Here is a 17,352-nt window from a genome sequence, read left to right as displayed (position 1 = left end):
TTCCCTAATAATTCATTTCTCGAGATGTTTAAATAAGTTTTGTGTGGATCTGTACATTGGCACCCCAAATCCTTTTTTTAAAATGATAATCTAAATGGGGAAAAAACAATGATAAAATCTGACTGATTTATTCCAATCTAATTTTCATTTTATTTAAGAAAGACAGACAACTGGCAACATTTCCCTTAATTATGGCTTGTTCAAAGGAAGACCTTTATCCTTCCCTTTGATGGCATTTCCATTGACATTGAAGCTGGAAGCAGAAGCAGCCCCTGAAAAAAATACAAGATGTGACTCATTTATTCTGTTTAGAACTGGCAATTTGTGTGTCCACAGAACTTCAAATTACAAAGCTCTCCCTGCTGTAGATTTAGGGATGGGAGAAGATTAGCCAGAGGCTTTGCTTCTGCATCCCTACCCACAACATACTCACTTTCTAGAAACAGGAAGACTGAAATTGTCATGGAAAAGCATCTCTCCCAGGGTAACACACTTGCACTCTGCGATGACACATGTCCTGTAATGGTTGTACTATATCCATATGTATTCACTGCTCATTTGAATTTACTGCTGCGGATTTCCATGCTTGAGGTGGGAAGGTACTGACAACCCCGAGGATTCATGTTCATTGTACTATTGATTTAATTTTCCTTTGCTCTTTGCCTTATTTGCTTGATTTATTTCACTGAGGTGCTGCTTGAATTTGAAAATTGTTCTGGTCTGTTGCATTCATTTCTGCCTAAAAGATCCTTTGAGCCTGGTGTGCCATTTGTATTTCAGTCCCACCCACAAAAGGGACGCAGGTGGCGCTATGGTCTAAACCACTGAGCCTCTTGGGCTTGCTGATCAGAAGGTCGGCAGTTCGAATCCGGGTGAGTCCCAGTTGCTCTTCCCCAGCTTCTGCCAACCTAGCAGTTCAAAAGTATACCTGTGCAAGTAAATAAATAGGTACCCCTGTGGCAGGAAGGTAAATGGCATTTCTGTGTGCTCTGGCTTCCGTCACGGTATTCCATGTGCCAGAAACAGTTTAGTCATGCTGGCCACATGCCCCGGAAAATTGTCTGCGGACAAACGCCAGCTCCCTCGGCCTGAAGGTGAGATGAGCACCACACCCCATAGTCATCTTTGACTGGACTTAACCATAATAATAATAACAACAACAACAACAATAATAATAATAAATTTATTATTTATACCCCGCCCATCTGGCTGGGTTTCCCCAGCCACTCTGGGCGGCTTCCAATACAAAAATAAAATACAGTAATCTATTAAACATTAAAAGCCTCCCTAAACATGGCTGCCTTCAGATGTCTTCTAAAAATCTGGTAGCTGTTATTCTCTTTGTCATCTGATGGGAGGGTGTTCCACAGGGCGAGCGCCACTACCGAGAATGCCCTCTGCCTGGTTCCCTGCAACTTGGCTTCTCGCAACAAGGGAACCGCCAGAAGGCCCTCGGCACTGGACCTCAGTGTCCGGGCAGAACGATGGGGGTGGAGACAGATGCTCCTTCAGGTGTACTGGACCAAGGCCATTTAGGGCTTTAAAGATCAGCACCAACACTTTGAATTGTGCTCGGAAATGTACTGGGAGCCAATCCAGGGGTCCATTAGCTTTACCCCATCCACAAAGCAGTATGATCACAGATTACACGACATCTATCTCAGCTCTGCACGTTCAATTGTACTTAGCTTGAACCTTGGATGCACCCTATCATTAAAATTTGGTTCATACAGATTAAGCCTGGTTGGCACATCACAACTGAACCAAACTATGGCTTAGCACGCCCTCACAAGCTCTGGAAGAAGAAATTGTTGCTGCCTTGCTACTCTCGGGTCATTCTGCTGCTGTGAGGTGCCAAACCATGGTTTGATTTAGCAAGCCTTCTGAACGCAGCTCTCCCAGACAAACCATGAACTGCAAACCATAGGTTCAGGCAGCATGCTAAGGTTGCTCCAGTTCAGGCAGCATGCTAAGTCAAGCTATGGTTTAGCGCAGGACAGTGTAATAGCAGAATGACCATATTTCAGAAAGCCATAGGTCTGGATTTTCCAGGTCATTTAAGCAATTTCTGCCCGGACGCTGCTCCTGAAGGCTGAATCCAGGGTATGTCTGGGAGATTCCAGATGTATGGCAACCCTACACACTAGGACATACAGGCTAAGCCATGTCGTGGCTTGGCATGACATGTGAACCAGGCCTAAAAGATGGCCAAACTCATCTGAAGCAGGATTTACGGTAGCAGCAACTGCATGGCCTGGCTTGCATAAAGTCTTTGTTTCATTCCCTGCCATTTCCAGTTAAAAGGCCCTCTGGTACCAGAGCTGCGAAAGATGTTTCTACATTCCTCTGTGGATGCAAAGAGAGGATTCTGCCTCAAGTCTGGTTCAGGATTTTAATTTTATGTGCCATTAAATCCGGAGCAATTCTGGCAGGCAACCAAGTACTGATTCTTGAATAGTGTAGCGGCTAAACTGAATTTAAAGTTCATAAGTTAGGATCACACTCCATATATCCATGCAATGTGAGGTCACTTTTTGGAACACAACCAGGAAAGCCAATATGCCTCACGGTATTTCATATATATCAAGCTAAATAATCAGGACTTTAATAAAGGACAGATTTAATATATCCTGGGTATTGCTTTTCTTACTATTTAAAGGGGGTGGGGAGTGAACATCTGCTTTTTCTTTAGCATGAATCCCATCTAAGTTCACCTTTTCATGGAATATCTGTTACATATTTGTACACCAAAATCTAAAGGGGAAAATCTAAAGCCATTCTTGTAATGTGCTTTGAAACAAAGGTAGAAAGGAAGTGTTCCAACATTTCTATAAAGCAGGAGTGGGGAACCTCAGGACCAGGGGCTGGATGCAACCCCAAGCCCCCTCCCTGGCTTCTCAATCCTTTCCCTGCCACTCTCCCCAGGCCATGGCACTCCCCAGGCCACAGCCCTCAATGGCCAGCTCAGTACCTTCCTTGAGTGCCTACATTGGCTCCCAGTACATTTCCGAGCACAATTCAAAGTGTTGGTGCTGACCTTTGAAGCCCTAAATGGCCTCAGCCCAGTATACCTGAAGGAGCGTCTCCATCCCCATCATTCTGCCCGGACACTGAGGTCCAGCGCCGAGGGCCTTCTGACTGTTCCTTCATTGCGAGATGTGAGGTTACAAGGAACCAGGCAGAGGGCCTTCTCGGTAGTGGCACCTGCCCTGTAGAACTTGCCCATCAGATGTCAAGAAAATAAGCAACTATCTGACTTTTAGAAGACATCTGAAGGCAACCCTGTTTAGGGAAGTTTTTAATGTTTGATGTTTTATCGTGTTTTTAATATTTTGTTGGAAGCTGCCCAGAGTGGCTGGGGAAACCCAGTCAGATGGGCAGGGTATGTATGTATATGTATTAATAATAATAATAATAATAATAATAATAATAATAATAATAATAATATTGCTTGGGTGGAATATGTCCTAGAGCTGTAATCATGCTTTTTGCTCACCTGTATGTAGGACTGGGGGGGGGAGTAGAGGTGTGTGTGTGTGTGTGTGTGTGTGCGTGAAAGCACCAGGCATTTGTATGGATGCAATGTAAAGGTAAAGGTAAAGGGACCCCTGACCATTAGGTCCAGTCGTGACCGACTCTGGGGTTGCGCGCTCATCTCACATTATTGGCCGAGGGAGCCGGCGTATAGCTTCCAGGTCATGTGGCCAGCATGACAAAGCCGCTTCTGGCAAACCAGAGCAGCACATGGAAACGCCGTTTACCTTCCCGCTGTAGCGGTTCCTATTTATCTACTTGCATTTTGACGTGCTTTCGAACTGCTAGGTTGGCAGGAGCTGGGACCAAGCAACGGGAGCTCACCCCGTCACAGGGATTCAAACCGCCGACCTTCTGATCAGCAAGCCCTAGGCTCAGTGGTTTAACCACAGCGCCATTGTAACCCACTGCAAAAATGTAGTCACTCTTTTTTTTTTACTCCACCCACTTTGTGCCTCTGGCATGAGGCGACACTGGAAGAGAATGAGGCCCCCGTTGAAAAGGGGTTCCAGCCACCGATACAGAGCAAGCCTAAATTTGGATAATTTTTGCAAATCACATACTGAGCCAGGTGTTTAAGGATTTGCCCAAAAGTGCACATGCCTATTAAGAACCAACAGACATGCCATGTCTTTTACTGGAGAAAATGGGAAGGAATGCAAAACAGACCTTACATGGTCATCCCACAGTCAGTACTACCATGGGTTTATGTGTTCATAAACATGCAAGTTGTTTATTCAGATCTGTCTACGCGTATACAGCAAGACTGACGAATGTGAGCTACTTCTGCACTGACTAACAAACGAAACAGAAAATGTTCAAATCAAATGCAGGGCTCATAAGGTTGAACATGGAAAACACTCTACCAGAACGTATTCTTTCCCTGGCAGGAATCTGAAGCCAATGGGGTATATATTTATGTTCCTTAGTGATCAACGACCATGTATGGTGCCTTCTTCCTTCTCTGTCCTGAAACCTGGCTAGAATCCTCTACTGCAGGCATGTCAAACTTGCGGCCCTCCAGATGTTTTGGCCTACAACTCCCATGATCCCTAGCTAGCAGGACCAGTGGTTGGGGAGGATGGGAATTGTAGTCCAAAACATCTGGAGGGCCGCAGGTTTGACATGCCTGCTACTGTAACTCATCCCACATATCTGGCATCAGCATGGAGTGGAGATAGCCTATTCAGGATTATACCTTTGGATATTAATACATGAGCAAGGAGATATGGCTGTTTATAATGCATTGGAATCCAATACTACTACTACTTCTTCTTCTTCCAGGCTTTTTCTATTCCACATGCCCTACAAGTCAGACTTCCTGCAGATCTCTCTTGGGCCACTCACCATCACTCAACCTAACCAAACTCCTAGGCTGGTTGTGAAGATAAAATGGAAAGGGGAGATCAGCTTCTTAGAGAGAAAAAATGAATGAATGAATGAATGAATGAATGTAAAAATGAATGAATGAAAAAATGAATGAATGAATGAAAAAATGAATGAATACTACATTACAATTCAAATTTGTTATAACATAAGATGTGGCCGTGTTTTCTTTTAGGACAAAATTATAGTGACCACCAGGTCTATCTCACATTTAAAGCAGCATTATACCACTCTGAACAATCGGAGCTTGCCACAAAATAATATTGGGATGTTCAGAGTGCTGAGAGTTGTTTGGAGATCCCTATCCCATTCACAGAGCTACGATTCCTGGTTTAACAATCAATTCCTCTTCCCAGGAAACTCTGGAAACAGTAGCTCCATGAGGAAAGTAGGGGTTTCCTAACAACTCTCAGCATCCTTAACAAGCTGCAGTTCCTTTTAATTTTTTGTGGGGAGCCATGACTGGTGCCATAGTGCTTTAAACGTACGGCACACAGATGGCCTTAGTCATGGGAGACCTCTAAGTTAGACATTCTTAGATTTACACAAGGAAGGCCACATCTCTGCAGTACAATGATTTAACTATTTTGTTTCGTGTTAAACATGTGGATCACGGATGTTAGACAAGCTTTAAATTTGTCAGGATTTTAAATCAAGCCAAGGGGCATATTATCTGAAAAATGTACATTTTAACAGCTTACTGGGTTGGAAATAAATTGCTGCCACACGGCTGCATTCCAATTACTAATATATGACCTTCAGTTTCCTACCCACTCCCATGTTTACAGAACCGTCTTGTGAAGAGTATGTCCCAAAAAGTGGGTAAGAAAATCATTAGGGTTTGTACCCAATGGGTTGTGTGCATGGGATACAGCTCACACAACTGATTTCTCTTTTCCTCATCTTCCCCTATCACCATGGCACTATCCCAAAATCTTCAGAGGGTTGGTGAGGGGTTCCCCCTGAGAATAAGGGGTTGTGTCACATGGAAGGGGACAATTGACTGGAGAGGTTTGCAGCAAAATCCTTTCAGCCATATTCAGGTGATTCCTCTCTCCCACCTCAGACTGGTTTTCTTTGGGGAAGGGGTACAGGAGGAAGAAAAAGATGGATTGAATGAGTTGGCTTCCAGTTGTACAACCAATGGATACAACCCTTGATAATTAATAATAAGTAACATACAGAATAAACACACTCCTACACAGTTCGTGTATTTTGCTGGGGCCCAGATCTAGGATAAGAATGGAAGGAACAGTTCCTTCACCCTTTTCAAAGCAAGCGAGATGTGATGCAGGGACCACAATCATAGACACCAGAGCCTATTTTGGGAGAAGCGGGGATTATATGAATTAGACCTAAGCAAATATAACAGGCAAGGCACATGCACACCCATACTTTTTCCATGGAATGCAGATCCTCGGTCAGAAATTGTCTAAAAGGCCATAGTATTGTGCATGTGAGCTGCAATCCAAGAGAGAAACAAGTCTGAAATGGCTTCTGTAGGGCATGCATTTACATCTGTAAAGCAATACTAAGAACTCATTCCACTTGCATACCTAGAGAACAATGAACGTTTCAAGCAACCGACTAAACAGCTTCTGCTCTACCCAGAGCCAATGCAGAGCCAGCATTACAAGCTATGCCTGGAATAAACCTCAGTTACATGTATGCTCAAGCACTAATTTTAATACTTCTAGGGTGCAACGTCTGAGGCAACAGATAATTTAAGGTAAGCATGTCATTTGCTGCTACTGCTTATTGCAGTTGCAACTCCACAGTGTATCAATGAAATATCTTCTGCAGGGTTGAGAATGTTCAATCCCGGGTGCTGAATGTGGCCCTCCAAAAATCATTATCTGGCCCTTGGAACTCTCCCCATGTCACAGCCTTTTCCAGCCTTGCTCTGTGCTCTATTTGAATACTTTTGCCTAGCTGGAATAAGACGTTGAACTGAGATCATGCCTCTTATTTGCCTGGATGCCTGAAAATTCAGTTTGTCTTTTGTGTGGCTGTAATGTAGCCTACTAGAAAAAGAAAAGAGGTAATGAGTCACATCTGTTGTGCCACCCACTTCTGCCTCTGGGTTTGCTGACCACTGTCATGCTACCACCGCCACCGCCGCAAAGGTTGCCACGAGGAAATGGAGACCTCCGGCTGAAAAAGGTTTCCCACCTTTTAGTTACAGTGCAAGTGGTGAACATCCTTGAAATGTGGGTTGATGTGATTAATGGTTATCCCTGATATAGCTTCCAAATCTAGCTCAAATACCACGCACACGCCAGCATTGGCACAATAGTTCTTTGTATTGGCTCTGCATTGATCAGAAGCATGACCGGAAACACCCAAAATGATCAGTGTCAGGCACTTAGCATCAATTATACTCTGCAAGAAATTGTGCAGCCAAATAGCTCCAAAAGGAGACAAATAGCTCCAAAAGGAGCGAGAGGCCTTGCCAAACCACGTTTTGCCTTCCCTTTCCCCGCTTAGGCATGCTGAAGTCACGGTGCGGAGTTAAAGTAAATAAGCTACAGTTCTCTGGTGAACACTGCAATTACACACTGGCAATTTAGAGCCCACATATATTGCATCATAAGCCTGGTACATACTACCCTGACAGGAAATTGAATAAATCCATGTATGCAATAGCGAAATGCGTGTTTTCATAACCTTTTGTGCTTTTGAAAGCTACATCTGTAAAATCGCAAAAATAACATACGAATGTAAGGCTATTATATGGAGTCAGACTACTGACCCATCTAGCCAGTGTTGTGTGCCCTGACTGGCAGCAGCTTTCCGAGGGCTAAGCTTTGTGAATAAGTGCCCCTTTTAACTGAAGATGCCAGGACTGGACCTGTGACCTTCTACATAAAGGTAAAGGGACCCCTGACCATTAGGTCCAGTCGTGACTGACTCTCGGGTTGCGGCACTCATCTCACGTTATTGGCCGAGGGAGCCGGCATACAGCTTCCGGGTCATGTAGCCAGCATGACAAAGCCGCTTCTGGCAAACCAGAGCAGCGCACGGAAACGCCGTTTACCTTCCTGGTTTTGACGTGCTTTCAAACTGCTAGGTTGGCAGGAGCTGGGACCGAGCAACGGTTCTTCTACATACAAGCCTTATGTTCTTACCTTGTGAGCTCCTGTAACTAAATCTGAAGCCAGATATTTCAGTAACATTTCCAAGCACAGAAAAATGGAAATTACTGGTTTGGCCCAAGTGTCTGTTTGGGTCTGGAGGGGGTGGATAAGACTGGAACTGTCAAACAACCGGTTCCAGTACCAACACATGGGTTTGTTTGGCCTAGTGAGATACAGAGACCTTGACTTCAATTTTATCGCCTTCTTCTGAAGTGGCTCAGAAGCCAACAGAGCAAGACTAACATCGCTGCTGTATTCTTAGTTTAACATACTGTTCTGTTTGTTTTTTAAACAATCAATACAACTACGTTTCAGTGCATGCTGAGCAACTGGCATCACTTTTACAAAGTGAGAAGAGTTTACTGGCACAGAAAGCTTTGTGCCCTCAAGGTATTTTTTTCTCTCCTTTTTACAAGGCCAGCTGTTTAAACAGCAGCTGTCAGGCGAGATACCCAGAACATTTCAAATTACTCTTTTGGCACCCAGTTTATTGACTTTTGACCGGGAGTATTTTTGCCTGCTTTCACATTGATACTGGATCACTCGCCCAGCCAGACTTTTTTTCCTTTTCACTGTCTTCTCCGTCTCGCTCACTTCACTCTAATGTCACACATATTGGGTAAATCATAGGAAAGGTGTGAATGGAGTGCTCACAGAATCATGCAGCAACCAGATGCGTAAGAAGCCACCTCACACCTTAGTCAGAACACTGATCCATCGAGCCCAGTATTGTCTACACGGACTGGCAGCACCCCTTCACAGTTTCAGGAGTCTTTCCCTTGGAGAACCCGGGACCTACCACTGAGTTATTATAGATGCATATCTATGGAAGCAGCAACTTTTGAAGAATACAAAAGCACTACAGTTCTCCTGTATATCAATGTGTCAGTGATGTATTAGAAGTGCAAAGGTTCTTTCTTCCTATAGTACAGGGGTGGCCAACTCCCAAGAGACTGTGATCTACTCACAGAATTAAAAACTGGCAGTGATCTACCCCCTTTTTGGGGGGTTCAGGTCAAGTTGTTGAGTTTTTTTCAGGGGGGAGGCAAAATGTTGAGCTTTTCTTAGGGGAGCCACAGTTGTTCAGCTTCTTTGGGGGGAGCCAGTGATCTACCAGTGATCTACCACAGACATCCAGTGATCTACTGGTAGATCACGATCTACCTGTTGGACATGCCTGCTATAGTAGATGACATAAGATCTCTTCTCACATGCTCCCAGCAGCTTGGAAACCACCTCCGAGCTCCAGGAATGTTATATATTAAGTCAATCTCAATTTCAAACCTTTATTGGCATATAGACAAAATTCCAAAAGGTTCAGTACGATAAAGTCACCCTGCAAAATCTGCATCTAACAATTAAAATACTGTGGTGTAACAATCACGGATGTGCATTAATAAAACACCTACGTAAGTGGGATTGGCAATGTGTCATGGCCCCATACATGCTCTTTGTACATGCTCTTGGACCAGAGTTCAAAACCCCACTCAGCTATGAAGCTTGGACCAATCAATGTCTATCAGCCAAACCTACCTCACAGAGTTGCAGTAAAGATAAAAGGGAGGGAGCCAACTTCTTGGAGTAAAGTCAAGATATGTATGTAAAATATAATAAAATCACAGTAACTGATTTGTCTGCCAACTACTGCCATCTGTAGGGCGATAGGCACTTCATATGACTTATTCATGCCAGGCATGTTTTCAAAGTTCTGGTGAATCTACATGGTTTAATTGTATGCTGTGCTGTTTGCTTATATTTTGGTCAATTGTCTCACTGTTGTTGAAACAAAATTTAAAAATTCCTTCCAGTAGCACCTTAGTTGGTCTCTAAGGTGCTACTGGGAGGAATTTTTTTGTTTCTTTGTTTGTTTCGACTACGGCAGACCAACACGCCTACCTACCTCACTGTTGTTGTTAGCCACCTTGAGTGCAGGAAAAGTAAGCCACAAAATATTTAAATTAATAAATAGTTGTCTGAATGAGAATGGGCTGTTTTGAATTACAAATTGCCACGTTACCCACAGTTGCAAAACAAAATAAGACATTCTTAGTCATATTAAATTGGCTCATGTTCTGCTGACTTTTAAAGTGTCCAGTATTAAACATATACCTAACAAATTCTACTTTTTAAAAAAGAGAGAGCTGCACACATATTCCATACTTGTTCCAACTCTATCATGAATATTCAAAGGCATTTAAAATGCAATGAACACCAAAACAAACAAACAAACAAAAACCCAGTGTAGGTATTTTATAGAAGCAGCAAATATAGTTTTCTGGAGGAAGAAGAAAAACTAACAGCCTCATGTGCATCTAGTCAAGGATTTAGAATCATAGAATCATAGAGTTGGAAGATACCACAAGGGCCATCCAGTCCAACCCCCTGCCAAGCAGGAAACACCATCAAAGAATTCTTGACATATGCCTGTCAAGCCTCTGCTTGTCAGAGTTTTCCAACCTAAGTCTCTGTAATATAATAGGACTGTTGATTTAGGTTCACATGCTTCAGCAAAACTTTTTGTGTCAGATTGGCACTTGTGCAAACAACTAGAACAGACGACTGAATTTTGTCATTTCAAAGTGGCAGAATGTAAATTTACTGAAGACACACCAGCTTTCAAGTTCCACTCAATTTTGATCATGTCGAGAGACAGGTATAATGGAGCAAGAGAGGAAGTGTAGCTATGCATACAATTGCGGTTTCATCAATAACCACAAATTATTCCATGTCAGAAATAGAAATGAAGTTTACAAAGGAGACTTTGTAACTCAGTTTTTGCTCTGTTTCTGGCTTTCAGGACCAATAAGGTATCTTCTAATAAACTCTAGCTTTCATGGACTCAATAGAACTTTTGTCACATAAATCAAAAGTTACACTCTAATCCCTGAATGTTACGTATCTCTTTTTAATAAACAACACACTTCCTGTAGGTTTTCCCATCAATCAAACAAGCTCATTTGTTTTAATTGCCAGCTTCCAGGTTTGGACAGAAACCTTTTTTTTTTTTTTTGGTTACGTCAACATTGAAGGACCTTGTCAATTTGGGATTTACCGCACAATGCATTTCTCCTGAACCATATAGTTAAGGGGGGGTGTATATGGAAAGTTCTTTGTAACTTAAACACTGCTCAAATCAGACTTAGAAGCATTTTATTAAGTATGCCTAGGATATAAATTATGCAGACTAAAACAGAACCTACATCAAGGTCAGTCTCATTAGATTTTAAAACATCTGATCGGTGGCAAAGAAGTGTGTGTATAACAACTCAGAAAATTCAACAACCAAAACTGGAGTCTGTTGTTAACAATGCCTGCAGTGTCTGGGGTCCAGGCAGAAGTGGAGTTTGCACATCAGGAGAGTCTGCTCTACATCAGTGAAGATTTTCTTACTGTTTATGTTAACCAGAATCCACTATTATTATTATTTTACTCTGTAACATGCATTTTATTAACACTGCTTTAGCATTCTAGAGATCATTGCCTCTTCCTTAAGATTGCTTGAACAGTGCTATTCCATAATACTTTACAAATAATAAACTTATTTGGGATTAAGTTATTCACTCCTGTTCTGTTTATTAGCCTGGGATGAACTCCAGGGAGTTATAAAACTACGTCCTCTTCACACAACAGTTCCTTCTGCCATGTTGGGGGGGGCATGTGTTTGTGAAGGGGGCGTGATTAACAAATCTCATGCACAGCTCCCCCCACATACGGAATCTGCCTGTATATGTGTACAGCCCTAAAATCTGTAAACTTCAGGAAAGGGAATGGGCAAATGATGCATCCATGAGACACCTGGATATCTGCAAATACAAGGCAGATTGTTGTACATCTCTGCCTACACAGATACCGTGTTTCTCATATTATAAGACATGTCTTATATTTATTTTTTTCCTCAAAAAAAACACACTATGGCTTATTTTCAAGGGATGTCTTATTTTTTCCTCCTCCTCCTGCCGCGGCCGGCATTGCTGCTGCGCCTATCACTATGTCTTATTTTCGGGGTATGGCTTATATTCCTTGAATGCTTAAAAATCCTGCTATGGCTTATTTTATGGGTATGTCTTAAAATATGAGAAACAGGGTAAGGAGATAGAAGCGGCACACAAGTCACTGTTCTGTATTGTCTTCCACAAAGGGGACTGTGTGAACCAAGAAGCTTTCACTAAGGGTCACATTTCGATTTAAAGAAGTGATGTGATGTGGCTTTTACAATATGTGGGTACTTATATAAACCCTTATACAAGTTACGTAGTTGAGCAGAGAAGTGATTGCCCTAAAAGTGTTTTAAAGAAGAAGAAGTGCAGTGGTATCTTGGTTCTCAAACTTAATCCATCCTAGAAGTCCATTCCAAAACCAAAGCGTTCCAAAACCAAGGCACACTTTCCCATAGAAAGTAATGCAAAATGGATTAATCCAGTCCAGACTTTTAAAAACAACCCCTAAAACAGCACATTTAACATGAATTTTACTATCTAACGAGACCATTGATCCATAAAATGAAAGCAATAAACAATGTACTGCAGTCACATAATCAATCAGTTGCTGAACTGGGTTCCACAGTGTCACGAAAACAAAACAAAAAAGCCGCAAAAAACAAAAACACAAAATAAATAGCAAGGACAGACTTCAGCGTAACACTCAAAACAGAAGTGTGGCACTCAAAACGGAGCATGCTCGGCTTCTGAAAAGAGTTCTCAAACCTGAACACTTACTTCCAGGTTTGCAGTGTTTGAGTTCCAAGTTGTTTAAGTACCAAGGCGTTTGAGAACCAAGGTACCACTGTAGAGCTTGCAAGTGCTATTATTCCTTATAAGGCACCAACAACAAGTGAGTAATCAGGCAAACTACATTACATGCAATCAGGCACCCCTATTCTATGGGGATGAGGCCTCTACAGCCCCCCCCCCGCACAGCATTGGTAGGCCCCATGCAGACCAGCACGGCCTTGAGTGCGAATGTCACATTGGGAAGAGGTTCTCCAACCAAGCAATGGGTACAAAAATGCATATGCTGAAGTAAAGTGTGCCTAAAAAGTCATATATTGGTGAAAATAAAATTTTAAAAATGCATCATATTAGGAGAAATTGTTTTGCAAAAATGTGTATATTAGGCAAAATTGCATATCAATATGTGTACTATAGATTAGGAGATAATGTGCACAAAAATACTGATGAATTTTCATGAAGACTTAAAAAAACAACACAAACTGATGTGGAAATGTGAAGTTAAGATGGGGGGGGGGGAGAAAAACTGAAAAAAGAAAGAAAGAAAGAAACTGCTTTCTTCTGTGTGGCAAAACAATCACAGCAGAGTTTTGAAGTGAGCCATTTACTACCTCAAAGGTGTGAATCAAAACTCTGAGCTCTTTTTATTACCATGTGAAAAATATAAATCGCAGATTATGGTTGATTTCCCAGGACTGATGCGAGTAAGAGCCGGGGACACAGTCAAAGGCCTGCTCAGGATCCAAACAAGAAGCAGTGTGTGGCAAACAACATGATGTGTATTTAAAACCAATTGTCTCTTTTGACAGGAAGCACGAGAACACATTATGGGCCCTTTTCTTTAAACAGATTTTGTGCATGTCTTTCCTCTTCTGTTTTGCACATTGAGGATTGAATTTCTTCCTGCCTTCCAGCTCCCTGGAACAAGCAGGTTACATGATCCAAGGAGCAGAATGGGAACAAGGCTGGGAAGGAAACTGGTTGAAAATGTGGCCAGAAAAAGGGAGGGCAGGGTCACAAAGTAACACCTTTCATGTTTGAGAGACTATCGAATGGAATAATCATGTCTTCCAGGTGCCAGGTCTCTTCCACCAAGGATCATGACTAACAGTGCAGTTGTATATTGTCTACTCAGGAGTAAGCCTTGCTGCATTTGATGAGGCAAGTAGGCAATGGTGTCCCTATGGCGCAAACTCCATTACACATGGTGGGATTTACTTCAGCCAAACATGCACAATATTTCACAGTAAAATATTGGAAATGAGAGAAGTTTCTTGTAGGGCAAAGAATCAGGATTGTATTTAAGGCTTAGCAGGGAAATAGAAGTTTTCCCAAGATGCCCAGCTCAGAATTTGCATTTCTATATTGCTTGCATTCTCAAATGCATCCTAAATATTGATCATCGCCAGTATGAAAGTCATGATTCAACTCTTCACCACAGACAGGAAAAAGCAGCTCATAAGGTTACAAGGTGCTTAGAAGTAAGGGCTCTTTTAAAGGATTGTTGATATATCACAAGAATCATTGAGAACAGGCTTTTCAAGCTTATCACCCACCCCACCCCCAGTAAATTAAGGGGGGTACCAGCTGGAATTCTGATGGCAACAGCATTGTGTGTGAATGCTGCAGGGAAAGAAATGAGGAGCGCCAACCTCACCTATCTGGAAGCAGCACCCTTTGCTAACTCTCTGTGCATTTTCCCATGTTAAGGAAATTGTCAACCTGCATAAGAATGCACACCTAGTGAAAATGGACCTAAGCATCTCGGAGAAACTGTTTTCCTCTTGAAACTTTGTTTTTGACATTATCCCAAACTGACTCGTTTTAAAAGGCTCGGCTTCCCAACGTGAAAGCCAGACGTTTATGTTCCACATGAATGTTACAAGGAAAGTGACAGGGAGAAGGGAAAGAAAGAAAGAAAGAAAGAAAGAAAGAGAGAGAGAGAGAGAGAGAGAGAGAGAAAGAAAGAGAGAGAGAGAGAGAGAGAGAGAGAGAGAGAGAAAGAAAGAAAGAAAGAAAGAAAGAAAGAAAGAAAGAAAGAAAGAAAGAAAGAAAGAAAGAAAGAAAGAAAGAAAGAAAGAAAGAAAGAGAAAGAAAGAAAGAAAGAAAGAAAGAAAGAAAAAGCATGTGCAACAAATTTAGCACTCAAGAGGCAAGCCAGACCCGCTTGAGAGCTGGGGAAATCAGCTGCAGTTTGAACAACAGGGCTTTTGTCTGAAGATCCCGAAGCGGGGTCTGAATGAAAAGGGGTTTTTTCGGGGGGGGGGTCTCACTCCCGGTCTCTCATAGAAAGTAACGAACTGGCCAAACTCGCCTTGCAGCAAAAGAAACTAATTTCCCCTAGGGATATTTCCTCTCGCTTTACGAACCCAAGCTAAAGAGAATCCACTTTCAGATTAAAGGGATGGGGGGAGCGTCACCTTTTAATTTTAATGTACGAAAATCAGGATTTTCACCAGCAATCCATTCATTTATTCGGCCTTAACGTGGACCTAATAAAATGTTAAAGTGGGGGGGCGGGTTTGCGGGAGGGGGGATTTCATAGATAAGTACCGGGGCGCAAATCCAAGCCCCAGCCCCTTTTTTCTAAAAGTGAATCCGTCTCAGATATCAGTGGTCTGTGCAACCACTCTGCACATGGCAAGGAACCCTTCTGCCCTGCCCACTGCACGCGCGCTAAGGTTAAGCTTCGCAAAGAAATGGGAGCCTGACTCAAATGAAAACGTGGGGGCGTCGGGGAAGCAGGAGCGGGATGCGTCAAGTTACCGGTGGGAACGGGCGATCTCTCGGCCTCGGGCTCGGCGGGGTGGGTCGGCTGCAGGAGGTGAACAGCGAAAGCCAAGAGGAGGGCGAGGGGTCCAGCGCTGCTGCTGCTGCTTGCCATCGTGGGCGCTCCAGCCAAGCCGGGAAACGAAGCAGAGCCAAGCAGAAGACCCGGAGAGGCTCTTTCCCTTCTTCCCTCCCTCGCCTGCTCTCCCACCCGCGACAAGAGTCCTGCGAGGCGCTCGGTAGGCCGGCTTCCCCGTTCCCTTGTTCGAAGCGCGTGGGGCCGCCCTGAACTCCAGAAGGGATTTGCTTCGCGGGGGTGGGGATCCTCCAGAAGGGTCGTGATGAAAAAGTGGCGGGAGGAAGGGGAAAGAAAGAAAGAAAGAAAAAGATCCGCTCGATCCACTCGCCGAAGGAGCAGCGAGGAAGCGTTCCGGAAGATGCGATCAAATGGAGGCAGCGCCGCGGATCCCGCCGCCGTCTAGCCCTCGCTTAAGAGCACCAGGCAAAGGGAGCCGTCGGTGCGCGCTGGAGCCTTTATAAGGGGGCGGGCGGGAGCGGGAGGGGTGGCCGTCGGGGAGCCCCCGGACGCGGCTAGAGGAGAGCTTCTGCCGGGTCCTCCCAGCTATTGGCCGGGGGTCTGGCCAGGGAGGGGGAGCAAGCCCGAGGGGTGGGTGGGGTGAGGAAAGGGGTGTCTCCCTCCTTGCGCGTCCCGGACCCTGCCGGTACGAGGACATCCTCTGGCGCCCTCGCAGCAGCAAATGGGAAGCCTTCGCACATGCTCGGTAGAGACGTGAAGCCCTTGCCCAGACCCGGGATTTCCTGGCGTTAATTGTTACTGTTGCCAATGCGTTTATTTATTTATTTATCTATCGGGTTTATACCCCACCCTTCCGCCAGAATTTAAAAACATTCCAAAACAGTTGAAACATTCCAAAAACATGTACAATTAAAACATTTAAAAGCAGTTACAGTTTGCCAAAGGCCTGCAAATCCAAACATTACGATATCTGTGCACAGCCCCCCCCTCAATTTCAGAAAATTCTTAAAGCCTAGCACTCCACAGAACAGCCACTTGCAGCATCAATCCCATTTTACAAGTGATGCTTAGGGCAGTTTCTGTTTTGCTTGTATACTATTTTAGATTTTCCATATTTGAAATTGGAATGCCAAACCTGTTGGATAGAACACAGATTCTCACAGCATGAATAGCAGTGTTTGAATTTGCAAGCCTTTGGCTAGTTTACTCAATAAAGCTGAACTGGGACTGTGGGGCATACTTGAGTTTTTTTGTGCAGTAAGTTTGTCTTGTGCATGAATTTGCTTCTTTGAGGGATCACTTTTCACTTTGCCCTTCAGTAAAATACCCAAGGTAGAGCCCAGATTCAATCATACCTGGATAAGACTGTACAAATGACTTCAAAATGGCTCACTCCTATTCTGTTCAGGACTGAATTGCATGTTTACTGTTATCACATGGCATGAGAAATCTATGACCACTTGAAGAACCAAATCCTGATTTGGATAGGAGACATAGATTCCCCCTCTGTTTTTGACATCTGTCTGTCTTGAGAGACAATGTATTAATAAACATATGTGAATTGAGCAAATGATCCAAGGGGAAAGAGTTAAACAGTCTCTCCTTGTGCCATGGCCCTAATAAAAATGACTTTTTGTGGAAGTGAAAGGTATTGAGAGACTGAACTGTGTGGATCTACATGTCGAGTGCAGTTTGGCCCTAAAAGTCCAGTTGAGTTGCTATTGAGGGAATGAATGGAGAAGTGAAACTGAGTGAGCATTAC

At 43.5% G+C, this 17,352-nt stretch overlaps 1 protein-coding gene across 2 annotated transcripts in view; it reads right to left on the bottom strand.

Annotated features, from left to right (window-relative positions):
* Positions 1-16,056, bottom strand: part of PLOD2 (procollagen-lysine,2-oxoglutarate 5-dioxygenase 2) — a 71,099-nt gene extending 55,043 nt beyond the window's left edge. For both annotated transcript variants that reach the window (XM_035133114.2, XM_035133113.2), the window contains exon 1: positions 15,551-16,056. In XM_035133114.2, the coding sequence (XP_034989005.2) occupies positions 15,551-15,668 (118 nt within the window). In that variant the 5' untranslated portion in view covers positions 15,669-16,056. The remainder of the gene's footprint in view (positions 1-15,550) is intronic.
* Positions 16,057-17,352: the final 1,296 nt, after the last annotated feature.

Source organism: Zootoca vivipara, chromosome 5, assembly GCF_963506605.1.
Source record: "Zootoca vivipara chromosome 5, rZooViv1.1, whole genome shotgun sequence".
Taxonomy (NCBI): Eukaryota; Metazoa; Chordata; class Lepidosauria; order Squamata; family Lacertidae; genus Zootoca; species Zootoca vivipara.
The sequence above is the reverse complement of the archived record's forward strand: the minus strand, read 5'-3'. Positions and strand labels throughout refer to the sequence as shown.